Source organism: Ascaphus truei, chromosome 2, assembly GCF_040206685.1.
Source record: "Ascaphus truei isolate aAscTru1 chromosome 2, aAscTru1.hap1, whole genome shotgun sequence".
NCBI lineage: Eukaryota > Metazoa > Chordata > Amphibia > Anura > Ascaphidae > Ascaphus > Ascaphus truei.
The window spans coordinates 146501236-146517370 of record NC_134484.1 but is presented as its reverse complement, the minus strand read 5'-3'; the positions used below and the strand labels follow the sequence as shown (position 1 = coordinate 146517370).

General features: G+C 41.7%; 1 protein-coding gene across 1 annotated transcript; it reads right to left on the bottom strand.

The window, feature by feature from the left end:
• Window positions 1–2686: 2686 nt before the first annotated feature.
• On the bottom strand, window positions 2687–15777 carry TUBB6 (tubulin beta 6 class V). The gene is made up of 4 exons (XM_075585392.1): window positions 15592–15777; window positions 10360–10468; window positions 4816–4926; window positions 2687–4052 (listed from the first exon to the last, which is right to left on the bottom strand). The coding sequence occupies exons 1-4, from the start codon at window positions 15646–15648 to the stop codon at window positions 2986–2988; spliced, it is 1344 nt and encodes a 447-aa protein (XP_075441507.1). The 5' UTR covers window positions 15649–15777; the 3' UTR covers window positions 2687–2985.
• Between the last annotated feature and the right edge of the window lie 358 nt (window positions 15778–16135).

Sequence of the window (16135 nt, the reverse complement as noted above, 5' to 3'; positions counted from 1 at the left end):
GTCAGCCAGACACAGATCTCATGGCGACACATCAGAACCGCAAGGTAAAAAACTACTGTGCAAGGCGTTTTCATCCAACCGCACAAAGCACAGATGCTCTCGGCTTCAAATGGGATTTCAAGTTGGCATACCTGTTTCCCCCAATTCCCCTAATTCCGAAAACAATCAGGAAAATCAGGGAAGACCAAGCGGAAGTAATATTGGTAGCACCATTCTGGCCAAGAAGGCCTTGGTTCAGACACCTGGTAAATATGGCAGTGGATAGACCATGGCACATACCAAATCGCAAAGAACTAATGCGACAGGGGCCAATATGCCACCCGAACGCCAAACAATGGGCATTGACGGCATGGCGATTGAGCGGGAAACATTGAGGTTGAAAGGTTGTTCAGACAAGACAATCCAGACCCTATTACAGGCAAGAAAGGGATCCACATCAAAAGTGTACCATAGAATTTGGCTTTGTTTCTGAGATTGGTGCACAAAAGAGAGACAAAATTTCTTCTCGCCAAGAATTGTGTCAATAGTGGAGTTCTTGCAAAAGGGATTTGAGAAAGGTCTCAGCCTCAGCTCTCTGAAAGTACAGGTGTCCGCATTATCAGCCTTATTGGAGAGAAATCTGGCAATGGAAAGATTAATCATCCGTTTTTTACAGGCAGTTAAAAGACCAAGACCTCAAATTAAAAACAGGGTGCCGACATGGGACCTGTCTTTAGTATTGGATGTATTAACAGCACCTCCTTTCGAACCTATACAAGAGATAGGGTTGAGATGGTTATCGTGGAAGATGGCGTTCTTGATCGCGATCACCTCAGCAAGGAGAGTGGGAGAACTACAGGCACTATCAGCTAAGGAACCATTCCTAGTCGTGCACCAAGACAAGGCAGTTCTCAGACCTGTGCATCAATTCTTGCCAAAGGTTGTATCACAGTTCCATATGGATCAGGAAATCGTGATCCCGTCATTCTGTCCAGATCCAAAGAACAAGAAAGAGGAGAGATTACATAAACTAGATGTTGTGAGATGTCTAAAGGTATTCATGGAAAGGATGCGAGATGTGAGAAAATCGGACAGACTATTCATCATACCAGAGGGACCGAAGAAAGGTCAAGCAGCATCTAAGACAACAATTTCCCAATGGATAGTGGCATGTATTAAAAAAGCTTATGAGACCAAAGGACAAGATAAACCTTTGAACATTAAAGCTCATTCTACAAGGGCCATGTCTACGTCATGGGCATTCAAAGCTCAGGCAACACCAGGGCAGATATGCAAAGCAGCAGTCTGGTCCTCGTTCAATATATTTTTGAAATACTACAGACTAGACGTACAATCATCAGCTGACGCAAGTTTTAGGCGTAGAGTTCTACAATCTGTAGTGAAATAAAGTGTAAAAGTGAATTAATAAAGGTCATCTGATAACGGCATTGACTGGTGGTTTATTCTTTATGTATCCCTCCCTAATTGTCACTGCTGGGGTATGTCCCAAAGGTGCCCACTGCCAGGGTGATCAGGAAAGAAGAAAAGGTAAAACAACTTACCATAATTTTCTTTTCCTGGAACCATGGCAGTGGGCACATAGTTACGCTCCCTATGTATGTCTAATGCCTATCAGTTATATTTTTCAGCTATGGGAGAATCCCAAGACTAAGGTGCAGGTAGAGGGAGGGGCCTTTTATGGCCTACCTGCAAAAGTCTATTTCCTGTCCTACCTAGAGTGAGAAGGGATTAACCCAAAGGTGCCCACTGCCATGGTTCCAGGAAAAGAAAATTACGGTAAGTTGTTTTAAATTTTCTTCTTTCCTTATGCATGTCAGCTATTTTGCATGTTTTCATTTAAATGGTCTATTTGTTATTGATCAACCTAAAAATAGCCAATGTTGCATGGTGGATTAGACCCACAGTCGGGATGTCCTGCACTAAAAATGCCTTTACTTCTCCTTTTCATCCTACCCAAGATTTTGTGAAATCTTAAGGCTTTTTGTTTTCGTATATTTGAGGACGTACAAACATTTTTTGCAGGGAGTTTTAAAAATAGCAATCATTGCAGAAAAGGACAAATTGCAGTTGCTGTTGTAAACCAATCTCATTACACCACTCCCACGTACAAACCATTTGGGTGTTTTTAGTTCTCTCATTGAAATTAATGTTATGTTTTTCAACCGGGTTTCTTAAAGCCTGGGGTGGTATTACTATGCATCAAGTGTCTCCTCTACCTTCAGTCACTTGTGTCCCTTTGAGAGTGTCAATAAGGACATGGGGCAGGCAATATAACGGTGTCAAGTTCTCAACAAATCGCATCACAAAAAAAGAGTGGCTAATGTAAGTCAAACACGTTTTACATCTCGGGTAATACAGTAATTAAACAAAACTTACTAAAAGGCCGGTCGTCCAGTTTGAAACCGTTAATCATGTCCCTGCCATTGATTTATTTTGGCTCTGGGGGACTGTACTTTTATCTGACTTCATCATTGTCCTTTACAAGTAATGATGCATGGGAGGAGCGGGTTTATAATATTATTAGGATTACCACTAAGCAGACAACATATATTTTTTAGTCTCGGTGTATTTGCTGTGTGGATAGGCTGATATATTTTCATGTTGAGGCATCACTGCTGCTCTCATATCCTCCTCATTGGTTAATGTTTTTCCTTTTCAAATGTGCTGTCACAATAATGTAGACAACTAACAAGGAGTATAACTTTATTAAACCATACATACATGTTTGTAACCATATAATCCTTGGCATTTAACAATAACGGCAAAAATATGTCGACTTGTCCCTGGTGTTTCAAAATTTGACCCACAAGTGCAAATTGCTGCACACTTAGTTTGACAAAATAAAAACAAACAGCTCCCCTTGTTGAACTAGTTTTTTAACTTTATATACTTCACAGAGCAATTTTAAGTAATACCTCTCAGGTTTTTGTTTTGTATTGTAAAAACGACTGTACTAATCTTTAATGTTGTATCAATTGTTTTTATTTATTCATGAATCTCTTCTTCTTCATCCTCTTCAAACATCTCCTCCCCATCATTGGCTGTAGCTTCTTGGTACTGTTGATACTCTGAGACAAGGTCATTCATGTTGCTTTCAGCCTCTGTGAATTCCATCTCATCCATCCCTTCACCTGTGAACCAATGCAGGAAAGCCTTTCTTCTGAACATGGCAGAGAACTGCTCTGAGATTCTCTTAAAGAGCTCTTGGATTGCTGTGCTGTTGCCAATAAAGGTGGAAGACATTTTCAAGCCACGTGGTGGGATATCACACACTGCTACTTTTACATTATTGGGGATCCACTCTACAAAGTAACTGCTATTCTTGTTCTGAACGGCTAGCATCTGTTCGTCTACTTCCTTCATAGACATTGGCCCTCTGAAGACCGTGGCCACTGTCAGGTATCGTCCATGCCGTGGGTCGCAAGCTGCCATCATGTTCTTGGCATCAAACATCTGCTGGGTAAGTTCAGGAACAGTGAGGGCACGGTATTGCTGGCTTCCCCTCGCTGTCAGTGGTGCAAAGCCAGGCATGAAGAAGTGAAGGCGTGGGAAAGGGACCATATTCACAGCCAGCTTCCGAAGATCTGCATTAAGCTGGCCAGGGAACCGTAGTGATGTGGTAACCCCACTCATTGTGGAAGACACCAGGTGGTTTAAATCTCCATAGGTGGGTGTAGTGAGCTTCAAGGTACGGAAGCAAATATCATACAAAGCTTCATTGTCAATACAGTAGGTTTCATCTGTGTTTTCAACCAGCTGGTGCACAGACAAGGTGGCGTTGTAAGGCTCCACAACAGTGTCAGAAACTTTAGGTGAGGGCATAACGCTGAACGTGTTCATTATCCGATCTGGGTATTCCTCTCTTATTTTGCTGATGAGAAGTGTTCCCATACCGGAACCTGTTCCTCCTCCGAGGGAGTGGGTGAGCTGGAATCCTTGCAAACAATCACAATGGTCACATTCTTTCCTGACCACATCCAGAACAGAATCGACCAGCTCTGCACCTTCTGTGTAATGTCCTTTGGCCCAGTTGTTGCCTGCACCAGTTTGTCCTAAAATATAACAAACTATTAGCAACAAAAACAAATGTACTTTGCTGCCAGGTAGAGTCGGGGTGGGGGGAGGAAAGAAGAGTTCCAAGGAGGGATGGGGGAAAGAAAGGGGTGAGAAGAAGGGGGTGCAAGAATATCAGGGAGGATGAGGTTAAGGGTCCCGGGGGGAGTGGTTAACCATTCCAGGCAGTGAGGAAGGAGCTTAACATTCCCAGGCAGGGAGGACTGGGTTAACAATCCTACAGGGAAGGTGAGTGAAGGGGTTAAGAGCAATAGAGAGGATGGGTTGTAAGCGGTCATGCGGCATTCCTGCTCCCACTCTAACGCTGTCTCTGCCATCTTGTGCTGCCTCCCACAGAGCTGCCAGAAGCTTCTCCCCCCTCCCTGCAGTGTGAAGCACAGCCCGGGAGGAGAAAGTGAGAGCAGCGTGTCTCCAAACTCCGATCTCTCACAGCACGGCAACTTCAAGGGTACTCCTCTCTCCTCCACACTCCGGCACCATGGTAATACCGCAATAACAACTCATCTCCCACATCGGCAAACCGTGAGATATTGTTATCGAGATATTACTATGATACTGGTAAATCGCGCAACCCTACTGCACACAGGGCAAAATTGGAGTAAATGACTTTGCTATACTATCGCAAATAGGCACAAGGTGAAAATGTCTCTTATTGCCCCAGTTTTTCCTCAACAATTGTTTTTATCCTTGCCTCATACACACTTCCCAGATGAAAGTGAGAGAATTTTGAAATATACCTACCAAAAATAAAATTGTCCGGTCTGAAGAGTTGCCCAAAAGGACCAGAGCGCACGCTGTCCATAGTTCCTGGCTCCAGATCCACTAGGACTGCCCTTGGCACATATTTTTGAGCTGTAAAAATAACATTACATGGTAAAACTTTACATACAAAACCGTCTGAGATCTGGCATTTCTTTCATATGCATTTTTTTAAAACAACTTATATACTGAAATCCAGTAATGTGCAGAATGTCCTGCACATCTGCAGTATGTATATATATTTGCCGTGCTTTTCCATGTACGGAGTCTGCTGCTGGCAAAAAAATTGGCCATACATATGTGAAAAACAGAAAGTGAATCCCTACGCTTGTGTAACATTGTTAAGTTTAATTAATACTCCTGTTTTGTCCTATATGTATTTCCATTGCATTAAACAAATAAAAAAACCCTTTTATAACGTATTAAATACACAGATTAATATTCATGGCCACAAGAACTGAGCACTTGCTTAAACCCTCGTTCCAGATACCACTATGATAATCATTCTGCTTGTCCAGTTTTAGGATAAATATTTATAATTATTAAGGCACCGTTTTTTGCATCACCGTCCTCTCTCCCAAGAATTTTGTGTAGGAAACCTCATCTTATATCATAAATGGCAGGTCCCATTAAACAACTCTTTATTTATAATAATGTATGATCTCAGCAGAAAAAAAGTGAAAACAAACTCATACAAGTTAAAAATGTACATTCCGCTCCCTGCGATAGCTGGTGTGTGTGTGTGTGTGTGTTTATGGTGGGTGAAAAAGGCGACGGAAAACTTCCACCGTTGGCATATAGCCAATAAAGAATATCACTTGTGAGCACATTCACATGTCTTAGACAGGTCTGCAACCCTGCCTTTCAACCATTATCACCTCGCATACAGTGCTCCCACTGCAGCAAGGGATTCTGGGAAAAACTTGCAAATGAGCACACACTGTGTCACTTTTTTCCTGGAATATCCATTCACATGGAGCCCATTTAAGCTGACAGGGAGGACAATTCCTACCGTGACATGCACTTTATTTCAAACACACTTTTTTGTTCTGGCCACTGTTTTTCCCGAGCGCTGTTCTCAGATGAATTGATGGATTTATCATCTTTGCACTGATGATTACTTGTTTTTTTTATACGGATTTATTATCTGAATTATAGTTTATATACCTGTCATTTTTCCCCACTTACTATTACACCTATAGACACATCTCCATTCAGTGTTTAGAATCACCTCTTTGATATATAGACCATATTGGCCCTCATATAGTGCTATGTTTTTTCCCCCTAAAAATGTCCATCCGAACACTGTACTCGTGTTATATGCGCAGCCTAACACACACCTTTTATTTTTCATGTAGAATACCTTCAAAACTTTAGGGCCGCATTATGTGCGTAATATATTCGGGCCAATAAGGTACTTATTATTCATATCACATTTAGATCACCTTTTTAGCGCCCATTTGTCTTGTACTAACTAAATATATATATATATATATATATTTATATAAACATGTCCACAGCATTCCTTGTAAAAAATATATTACTTTATTCTCTCCATCACAGATGCAAAGAAAAGGTAATGTTTAGGACCACAAATGTCTTCAAGCTTGATGGACAGAATAAAGTAAATGTATTTTATTAAGAAGGAGAACTGCTGACAATTTTCCTTTTTTCCTGTATGTTCCAGTCGTGCAGGGGAGACTACGATGATCCAGCCTGCAGGCCATGAAACATAAGTGGATTATCACCTTTATCTTCATAGACATGAGGAGTGCCTGCTACTATTTTTTAGAAATATATACATATATAATGTGTTTACGTATACGATACCGTTCCGAAGTCAGGCAATAAGAGACGGCACTTACACTTGAGTGCTGTCTCTTATTGCTTGACTTCGTAACAGTATCATATACATATATTACTTATATGGGACATGCACCTAAATTCTATGTGTGCCACCTGCTTCGTTTGAGACACACACACACACATATATATATATATATATATATATATATATCAGAAATCACCTAATACTGAAGAACTCACTTATTCTGCACTACAGTATACTATACATACAGCTCAACCCCGTTATAACGCAATCCGTTACAACGCGAATCCGCTTATAACGCGATGCAAACGTGGCTCCCAATTTTTGTATTTATGAATACTTTACAACACGATTATTGGTATCTTAAATACTTTATTGTACAATGCATACAATTGTACATTATTTCTAATGCGATCTGCTTATAGTGCGATGTGATTCTTTGGACCACAAGCACAGCGTTTTATATATATATATATATATATATATATATATATATATATATATATATATATATATATATATATATATATATTTGCACATTTCTAAAAAATCAAGTTCTGAGCTTTTACAAAAATTAAGAAATTGAAAGAAACCTTACAATTTTAATTAAAATGATAAAAATAACTACAAATTAAAATAGGTCAGAGGCATTAGACATAAAGGGAAGCAGTAACAGGAGCGAGTCTCCTATATTTGACAGATCAGCGAGTGATGTCACATTGCATGACAGGTTAAAGATCCCTAATATAGCTATAACGATGTCTATAACAGTTTCTATAATAATTTTTTGGAACTTTTCTTAAAGTGACAAAGACTGCAGCCAATGTTCCAAAACTAGTTTGACCATAGCATTACATGAGAGCAAAACCAGTTCCAGTTGTAGACTTGAAAATTGAGATTTGAAGCATACCAGCATCCCTGTTTGGCACATATAAACAGATCTGTTTTAACAGGCACTGGTAATGTATACAAAATACACGGCCTATATCTTCAACAGGGGACCTGGGTTCCGTGTAGCATATTACATTAAAAATTAAGGCATAAGGCATCATTCAACAATGACTGAACCCCTTTAACTCATCAGACTTCTTGTCTTTGGCTATTGCAGAATGTGTATACAGTATAAACTTTCTAATAACTTTGCTGTTGTCACTGGCAAACCACTGCAACATCTCCCATGTCACTGTTATTTAGTGTACATGCTTTTTATCATATAGTTTACCGAGATGTATGCTTTCAATTTATCGTTATATTAAACACACTCCAAGGTGGCGATGTATAATGTGCCGCACTGGACTTTTTTTTTTTGCTGGAAAATTGATGCCTACAGGGGAGTTTAGGAAATGCATCTGTAAGTGTTGATTTATCAAAGTAACTTTTCCCACATTTGCAACACGTAGTGAGTTGGTGGAGTCGTTTTAAGAGGACTTCCCAGCTACACCTATTAGGTGTATCAAATTCTATGACCCTTATTCTATAAGATGCCCTAGTAATGGGAAGTTTCGTGCCACCCTTTCTGGATCGGAGCTATCACAGTTTGTAGAATAATGGCCATTGTCTTTTTTTTCCCACTTTATATGCGTTAATATCTTCCGCCTATTCTGACTGGCCGTAAACGCCTGTGACTTGAGATCTGTGTCTAATGTAAGACACGTGTTCAACAAGTTTACTGCATTTGATGCAGACACCGGTAAAAAAAACAAAAATAAAAATCTGTTTTTGTTGCTATATGTCTAGTTTCAATTCTTTTTTTTTTTTTTTTTAATTATTATTTATTTTCACATACTGTATAGCGCTCTAACTTTTCTAATAATTCTGTTGGAATGCTATAAAATCTGAACGGACTGAGATTATTTTCTTGTAGGTTGCCTGGATGATGGCACCAAATACATATACAGCTCAACCCCCTTATAACGCTGTGCTTGGGGTCCAAAGAATCACATCGCGGTATAAGAGGATCGCGTTAGAAATAATGTACAATTGTATGCGTTGTACAATAAAGTATTTAAGACACCAATAATCGTGTTGTAAAGTATTCATAAATATGAAAATTGGGAGCCACGCTTGCATCGTGTTATAAGCGGATTCGCGTTGTAGCGGATCGCGTTAAAACAGGTTGAGCTGTATCTTTTTTAACATAGCAATGCCTCCTTGAACCAGGGGGTCCCCCTCAACTGATCCATGGCCCTCACTTCTCTGCGGACTGACACATGGAAAGTCTACTTTCTATTGGCAACTGGCTAGTGTTGACCCAGTGACCATTTTGTGTCCCCCAGACAAGTATTCTTGGCGATTGTACAAAAATGCTCAGTGATCAGGAACCAAGAGGAGCATGAGCCCCCCCCCCCCCCCCCTCACGGTTCAGGTACACAGCCCATCTCACGGTTCAGGTACACAGCCCTCCTCACGGTTCAGGTACACAGCCCCCCTCACGGTTCAGGTACACAGCCCTCCTCACGGTTTAGGTACACAGCCCCCCTCACGGTTTAGGTACACAGCCCCCCTCACGGTTCAGGTACACAGCCCCCCTCACGGTTCAGGTACACAGCCCTCCTCACGGTTCAGGTACACAGCCCTCCTCACGGTTCAGGTACACAGCCCTCCTCACGGTTCAGGTACACAGCCCTCCTCACGGTTCAGGTACACAGCCCTCCTCACGGTTCAGGTACACAGCCCTCCTCACGGTTCAGGTACACAGCCCCCCTCACGGTTCAGGTACACAGCCCCCCTCACGGTTCAGGTACACAGCCCCCCTCACGGTTCAGGTACACAGCCCCCCTCACGGTTCAGGTACACAGCCCCCCTCACGGTTCAGGTACACAGCCCCCCTCACGGTTCAGGTACACAGCCCCCCTCACGGTTCAGGTACACTTAAATATCGCTTTGCAATTGCACCAAATTTTAAAGCAAAATCTCTCTTGTATTCCCTCCCCATTCATTTCCTTAGTTCTGGAAGGGACGTATCCCCCCCCCCACACCCTCACACCCCCACACCTTCATTGCCGAGATATTTATTGTTTTAGTTGCCTGAAAATGGCCGCCAGACCTTTAAGTTCCTTATTGGATGACAGGCGGCACCATATCACATATTCCAGGCAGTAAACAGGCAACTAAAATGTTAAAGTCTCCCAGGAAGAAGTCAGGAAGGTTCATCATTAAAATGCCCCTCACGCGGTTTGCATTACAGAGAACAGATGCTGCAAACACTAATGCCAAGAAAGCGGCACTGAACTGTCCCAGAGTAATGTAAATAATACTCCGCTTAACTCTCTTCACTTTGAAACAAGCAAAAAGGACCGAGAGCATTTTCCAAAAATAACCGTGGGCTAATAAAAGTATCATTAGTAGTTAAAATGTTTGTTTTTTTTTCTAGCAAACTGTTTGAAATAGGGGCAATAATGACGGTTATGTCAGTCTTATTTTTTTTTATCTTATGGCCTAGTGTTAACAAATGTTTTTGTTGCAACTGTTATCAGCTATAATTTAAAATGAAAATGTTAATGCTATTGCCAGTCTAGTAGACCCTGATACATGCCCTGCTTCTCAGGACAGGCCGAGCCGAGTGCGTGTATGTTGCATCCTGATCATTATTTGTGTAATGTAAGTGGAATGTGTGTGGAAGGTGATACAGCCATAAACTCTTCCACCCACCCACCCCCGCCAGCCCAGCCCCTATCATGACTTGCTGCTGCACTCACAGGATGATTCATTGTAGTACACGTTAATCCTCTCAAGCTGCAGAGCTGAATCACCGACGTAGCCTCCTGCTGGGTCGATGCCATGTTCATCGCTGATCACTTCCCAAAACTTGCGTAAATAAAGAATGAGAGAAAAGGAAAAAAAAGAAAACGTGTTCAGTTCAGGATGCGAGTACAAACTAATCCTGGGAGATGCCATGTCACCCCCCACACAGACAGTGCAGCAATGGGAACCCTAGAAATGTCTGTTTCATGGCATGGTTTGTATATAATGGTGACACACTATTCTTGCTAAAGCTGCTCCCTGTGTGTGCTGTAACGCAGTGCTCAGTGGGTAAAGGCCTTTATTCAATGTATTGGGCAGCTGCGTCCCCAGGATGGAGATTTTGGTCCAATTCATTTTCATGGAGCTGATCTCTTCTCTAGCACGGGAAAGTGGCCTTATACCCTTTTGTATAGGTACAATTCAATGCACTGCAAGGCAGGCTCCTCTGGCAGTCAAAGTGTTAATCTTTAGTATTAAAGGGGGCCTCCAGCACTTGAGGTGTTAAAACTCTTAGGCGTGTAATATAGTGCGCATGCGTGCACGTCAATTATAATTGGCTGTGTTAGCCAGACGTTTCTATACTAGGGATGAGCGCGCGCGGCCGTGAGCGGTTGGCGTGGCAGATCAGGGAAAATACAATCAAATTGGTTTGCCGCGTAGCAGCAGCGCGAAAATACAATCACAGCGCGGCCTAACGCTGTGACGTCAGAGTCAGGCCCCCTAACCCCGCGCGTCACCGCTTGCACCCTAACAACTAAACGTGTACGCGCAGCGTCTACTATATAACAAGCCTTAACCCCCCAGAGCGGACAGTAACATATATTGTTTTACATCATCAAGCTATTGAAAACAGGTGTACCTATTCCTGCCTGAGTGTGAGAGCCACGGAGAGCTCCACTGCCCGTCTTCCATTCGTGGAGCATGGAACCTGCAACTAATTATAGCAGCTGGAAGTCCAATGAACTGATTTGATAAATGATCAGTAACATGAACAAATCTCAAGAAACTTAGATGGTCAAATACTTTTTTTTGTGTGTTGAAATGAGAGATGCAACCCTCCTAAAAACAGGTCAGAGCAAAATATACTCGCACCATCCGTGGGTGTTTTTTTTCTCCTTAGAAGCCACACACTGGCCAACAACTATTTCCTGTGAGATCCAGCAAATAAAATTACCACTTCTGAGCACATTATGTCTCAGACAGGTCTGCAATCCTGCCTTTCCCTGCAGCCGGGGATTCTGGGTAATGATAATGCACATGAGCACTCACAGGGTGTCACCTTTTGCTTCTTGTCCATTTTTACACGGACCCCTATAAGCCTGTGCCTGCTGTATTACTTTTCATTACTGGCTGGGTTCATTCCTGTAAGATGAAACATCTGCCATTTTGTTCCTCCTTGCAAAGATTCCGAGCAGATATCCATGTAAACAGCTATCCCTGCGAGCCGTACTGAAAGAGGTTTGTTGAAAGGTCACATGAATATGATTGTAACCATTAATGCAGCAATTTCGACGCGCTGGTAGGTTCACAGACACTTCCTACTAAAAAGCTTCAATTGGGAGTGTGCTTTACTTGCGCTGTAGATAAACTGACAACATGCATGGTAGGAAATGGCAGGGTAGAGATGTCTATGGTTTTCTCAACCAATGGATACGGTTTGGCTGCCAGTTAGTCATTTATACGGTAAAAAAAAAATCATGAGTAAAAAACAGAACAATGAAAAATGTCACTTCCTGTGTTTTTATCTGGCGTGTTTTACTCATTTCATGATTAGAAGGTGATATTTTGCACCCCCTGACAAATGTTGTTGCTGTGCTTTCAGTCTGTGCTATATGGGGGGGAGTGGGGGGACGACACAGCAGCTGGTGGCATTCCTGGCATAGCCATGCGGCACCCAGGGCACTCCCAGCTCTGTATGCTGCCGGACAGGAGGATTGTGGGGGCTTTTCAGGATTCCAAAAGGATGAGACGCGCACTTTTGCTAAAACCTGCTGGTCAAACTATTCTAGTTGTTTTAGGAAGACTTCCTGAAATGTACCCCTTTTCTATTAAGTAAACCTTTGTCTATTTACACCCTGATAAAGGGGCTGTGCAAAGGCAAGGAAGTGGCCCAGTGATTAAAGACACTGACTGGCACTGAGAGTTTGAAGCAGGGGAGTCTGGTTCAATTCCTGGTGTTGGCTCCTTGTGTCCTTGGGCAAGTCACTTTATCTCCCTGTGCCTCATTATTATTATTATTATTATTATTATTATTATTATTCTGGCAGTGGTAGTGTTAAGATAAAAAAAAATAGCTGTTATCAGTATAGTCTCATTCTTTTAAATAAAGTGGAAAAGCTCCCTGAATGAACATCATTTTAAAAAAAAAAAAATGTTGTTACATTTATGCAATAAGGTCATTTTTAAATATATATTTTTTCTTTAAAAGAGTGAAATTGTATGCACGTGCATGAAAAAACAATGGTACTAAGCAGTACAGAGTAGAAATGTGGGAGATTTTCCCTAAAGTTTGCAAACTAGACTTTTTTTTTTGTGAATCAGCAAAGTTTAAAGAACAAATTTGCCAAGCACTGAGGCAATGTGCAGGTCACGTAGCCTGAAATTCAGGTCACATGACCCAGTGTATATACTGTCATTTTGTACAATTCTGGCAAAAAGTGGGGAAATTGGGTGTTCTCCGTTTTTTTTTGTATTAGCAATGTGACCTTTCACGAACACTTAGTAAAAATGCTCTATTAAAGCAGCAATACGGGTTAACTTAAAAAAAAATATATATATATTTTTTTTATTACAGGTTTGAAGCAGGGGTCTCTATAGCTAAACGGTGTTAATTTCAGCTCTGGGACCCCTTGCTTCCAGTGATACTGTACTTACCCCCGTAGCAGTGCCGGTATCTCTGCAGGCAGAGAAACGGTGTGTCTAATCTAATGGCGGCTTTAAATGTCCTGCATCACTCGGGCCAATAGGAAGCTGTGACATCATATGGTGAGACTTCTTATTGGCCCGCATGACCTGGACCTTTAAACTCTGCATACATACCAGCACCCCCTCCATACGCATCTATCTCTGGGAGCAGGGGGTCCCTGGAGCTGAAGTTAACAGTTCAGCTCCAGAGACCCCTGCTTCAAACCTGTAATAAAATATATATCTCTTTTTTTTAAGTGTACCCGTATTGCTGCTTTAGAGAAATGTGCGCAAAAATGTTACAAAACCACATTTTGTCATTTGCACAACTCTAGTGCTTATTTAAAAAAAAAAGCATCTTCCCCTATACACATTTGCAGCATAACTAATGCCTAAATCCAAAGAGCTGCACCCCATAGTTTAATAAAGGTAGCTCTTTGCTAAAGACAGGCACAGTAGCACTCGTGCTTGTAGCTTGTAACCCACTGATTAAAAGCTACGCGCATACGTACAAACTTCCATTCATATCGGACATAATGCAGTGTCTATACCAGAAATTACCTGTTGAACAAACAAGTGTTTGCATCTCCCAAAATACAGAACGCGTACTAAAACACGGAGATAAAGACCTCGCTATGCCATTAGCATTAACCCTTTCACTGCCCGTGGAGCCTGCAACACAGCAAGACATATTTTAGCAAGCTGTGAGAGATACGTATTCAGCTGTTTGCTGATGTTACAGCTGCTCGGTTACAATCCGAAACACGCTGGCCTTCTTATCCCCCTGTACCTTATGTTTCCACTTACCCTTCCTTATAGATTGTAAGCTCATCCGGGCAGGGCCCTCCTTATCTACTGGAACAGTGCATGTCAATGTTATTTTATTGTCCTCATGTTGTGCAGCGCTATGGAATATGTTGGTGCGATACAAATAAATGATACCTAAAAATATTAAAGTCTCCCAGCTGAAAAAGTGGGAAAAACTACTGCAACATTTTTTTTAACCCGATTTAATAATGGAAAACACAACAAACCCTGCTTCCAATAGGACTGCTTTTGTTTGATTAAAGTTTTTTTGTTGTTGTTCCAGTTGTGTCCCACTTGTGAGTCAGGAGACTTTGATTCATAGCCCTGTATATGGACATATCTGTGATCATGAGATGCAAGCATTTTCACAGTGTTTTAGACTAGTGTTGGTAATGTCACCTCTAGATACCTGTATATACGCTTGAACAGCACCTGGTGTTGTTTAGGGTAACAGATTTAAATAGACGTAGCTGTATTAGTTCAGTTGTGAATGTGCAAAATAAATAAGTACTTCAGTATTGTTATTCCTTTTTGTATTTGGACTAACAATTGATATTTTACAACAAGCTTTATTGAGTTCTACGCTCTTCCTCAAGTCTAGCTTGAGTATTAGGGGAACACCTTCTACACTTCCTCTGGTCAAGTTTGAGTATTAGGGGAACACCTTCTACACTCTTCCTCAGGTCAAGCTTGAGTATTAAGGGGATAACTTCTACGCTCTTCCTCAGCTCAAGCTACTGTATTATGGGAACACCTTCTACTCTCTTCCTCAGGTCAAGGAAGAGAGTAGAACTCTCCAAAGCTTGTCCTCAAATATCAATTGTTAGTCCAAATAAAATAAAGGAATCACCTAACACTGAAATCTTCATTTATTTTGCACTGGAAGATACCAGGAATGTGATGCCTGTCTGCCTAACATATTGACTCACATAAGCCCAACCCTGCCTTGTATGGACACAGTTCATGGCCATTCTTTATGCTTCTTCTCTATCCCCAGGAAAAGGAAACACGTTTTTAGAAGGGAAAATAATGGGGATGGGGGGGGGGATTGCCAGGGTGACACACCCAGGCACAGATCAAAAAACAAGATTTCAAAAAACATTCCTAAAATGCAAACAAGCCGGAGACTTCCAAATCCCAGAAAGATTAGGTTCATGTAAAAGAAAGGAACAGACAAGATTCCCAAAGTCCATCCAGAACGAAGGGGGTTAAATGTGTGAGTATCAAAAAGTATCACAAAGTATTCGGGAAACTATACATTATGGGAGGGATATAAAAAATAAAATAAAATCTTTAACAAAAAAAAATTAAACCCCTCTGCTTTTCTTTGGTCAGCAGGATTATTTGCAGCCTGTGGTTGCCCTGTAGAAGGAATTCTGCTGCAGTCTCAGTGCACATGAGGCTGGATCCCTAGGAGTGCTGCGGGGACTGAGCCAGGCACTGTGCTGATATTAATAATCAATGTCATCGTTTACCTTGGTTCCGATCTGATTCCCACACTGACCAGCCTGGATGTGCACAATTTCCCTCATGGCTTGTTCTTCCTATGACTCCTGTGTGCTGCTGCTGCTGCGGCTGCTGCTGGCTGCACAGTTAAAGTTGTAGAGAGAGAAGTGTGTGTGTGTCGATGAGTTTTGAGTGTCTCTGTGGACCCTCCCTGCCCGGGCTGAATAACTTCACTGCACAAACATCCAACCAACACAGCCTGGACAGCCTACACTGGGCTGGATCTATGGATGAATGGCACTTCACATCATCAGGGGAACAGGCAGGGCAGAGGGTGGAGGCTTTGGGAGAAGTGCCCCAGTAATAATAATAATAATTAAAAAAAAAAACATGATGCAAATAAACACTTTGTGTTTATTTTCAAAGCATCACACACAGGAACACCTGTACAAATGTCATGTTCTGGAAGCTGAAACCAAACAGCATTCATACACAATGTAACAATGTAACAATGTAATAATGCAATAGCAAACTAAGGCTGCGTCCTCGCCAGCGCTGAGCTCGCTGAGCGGG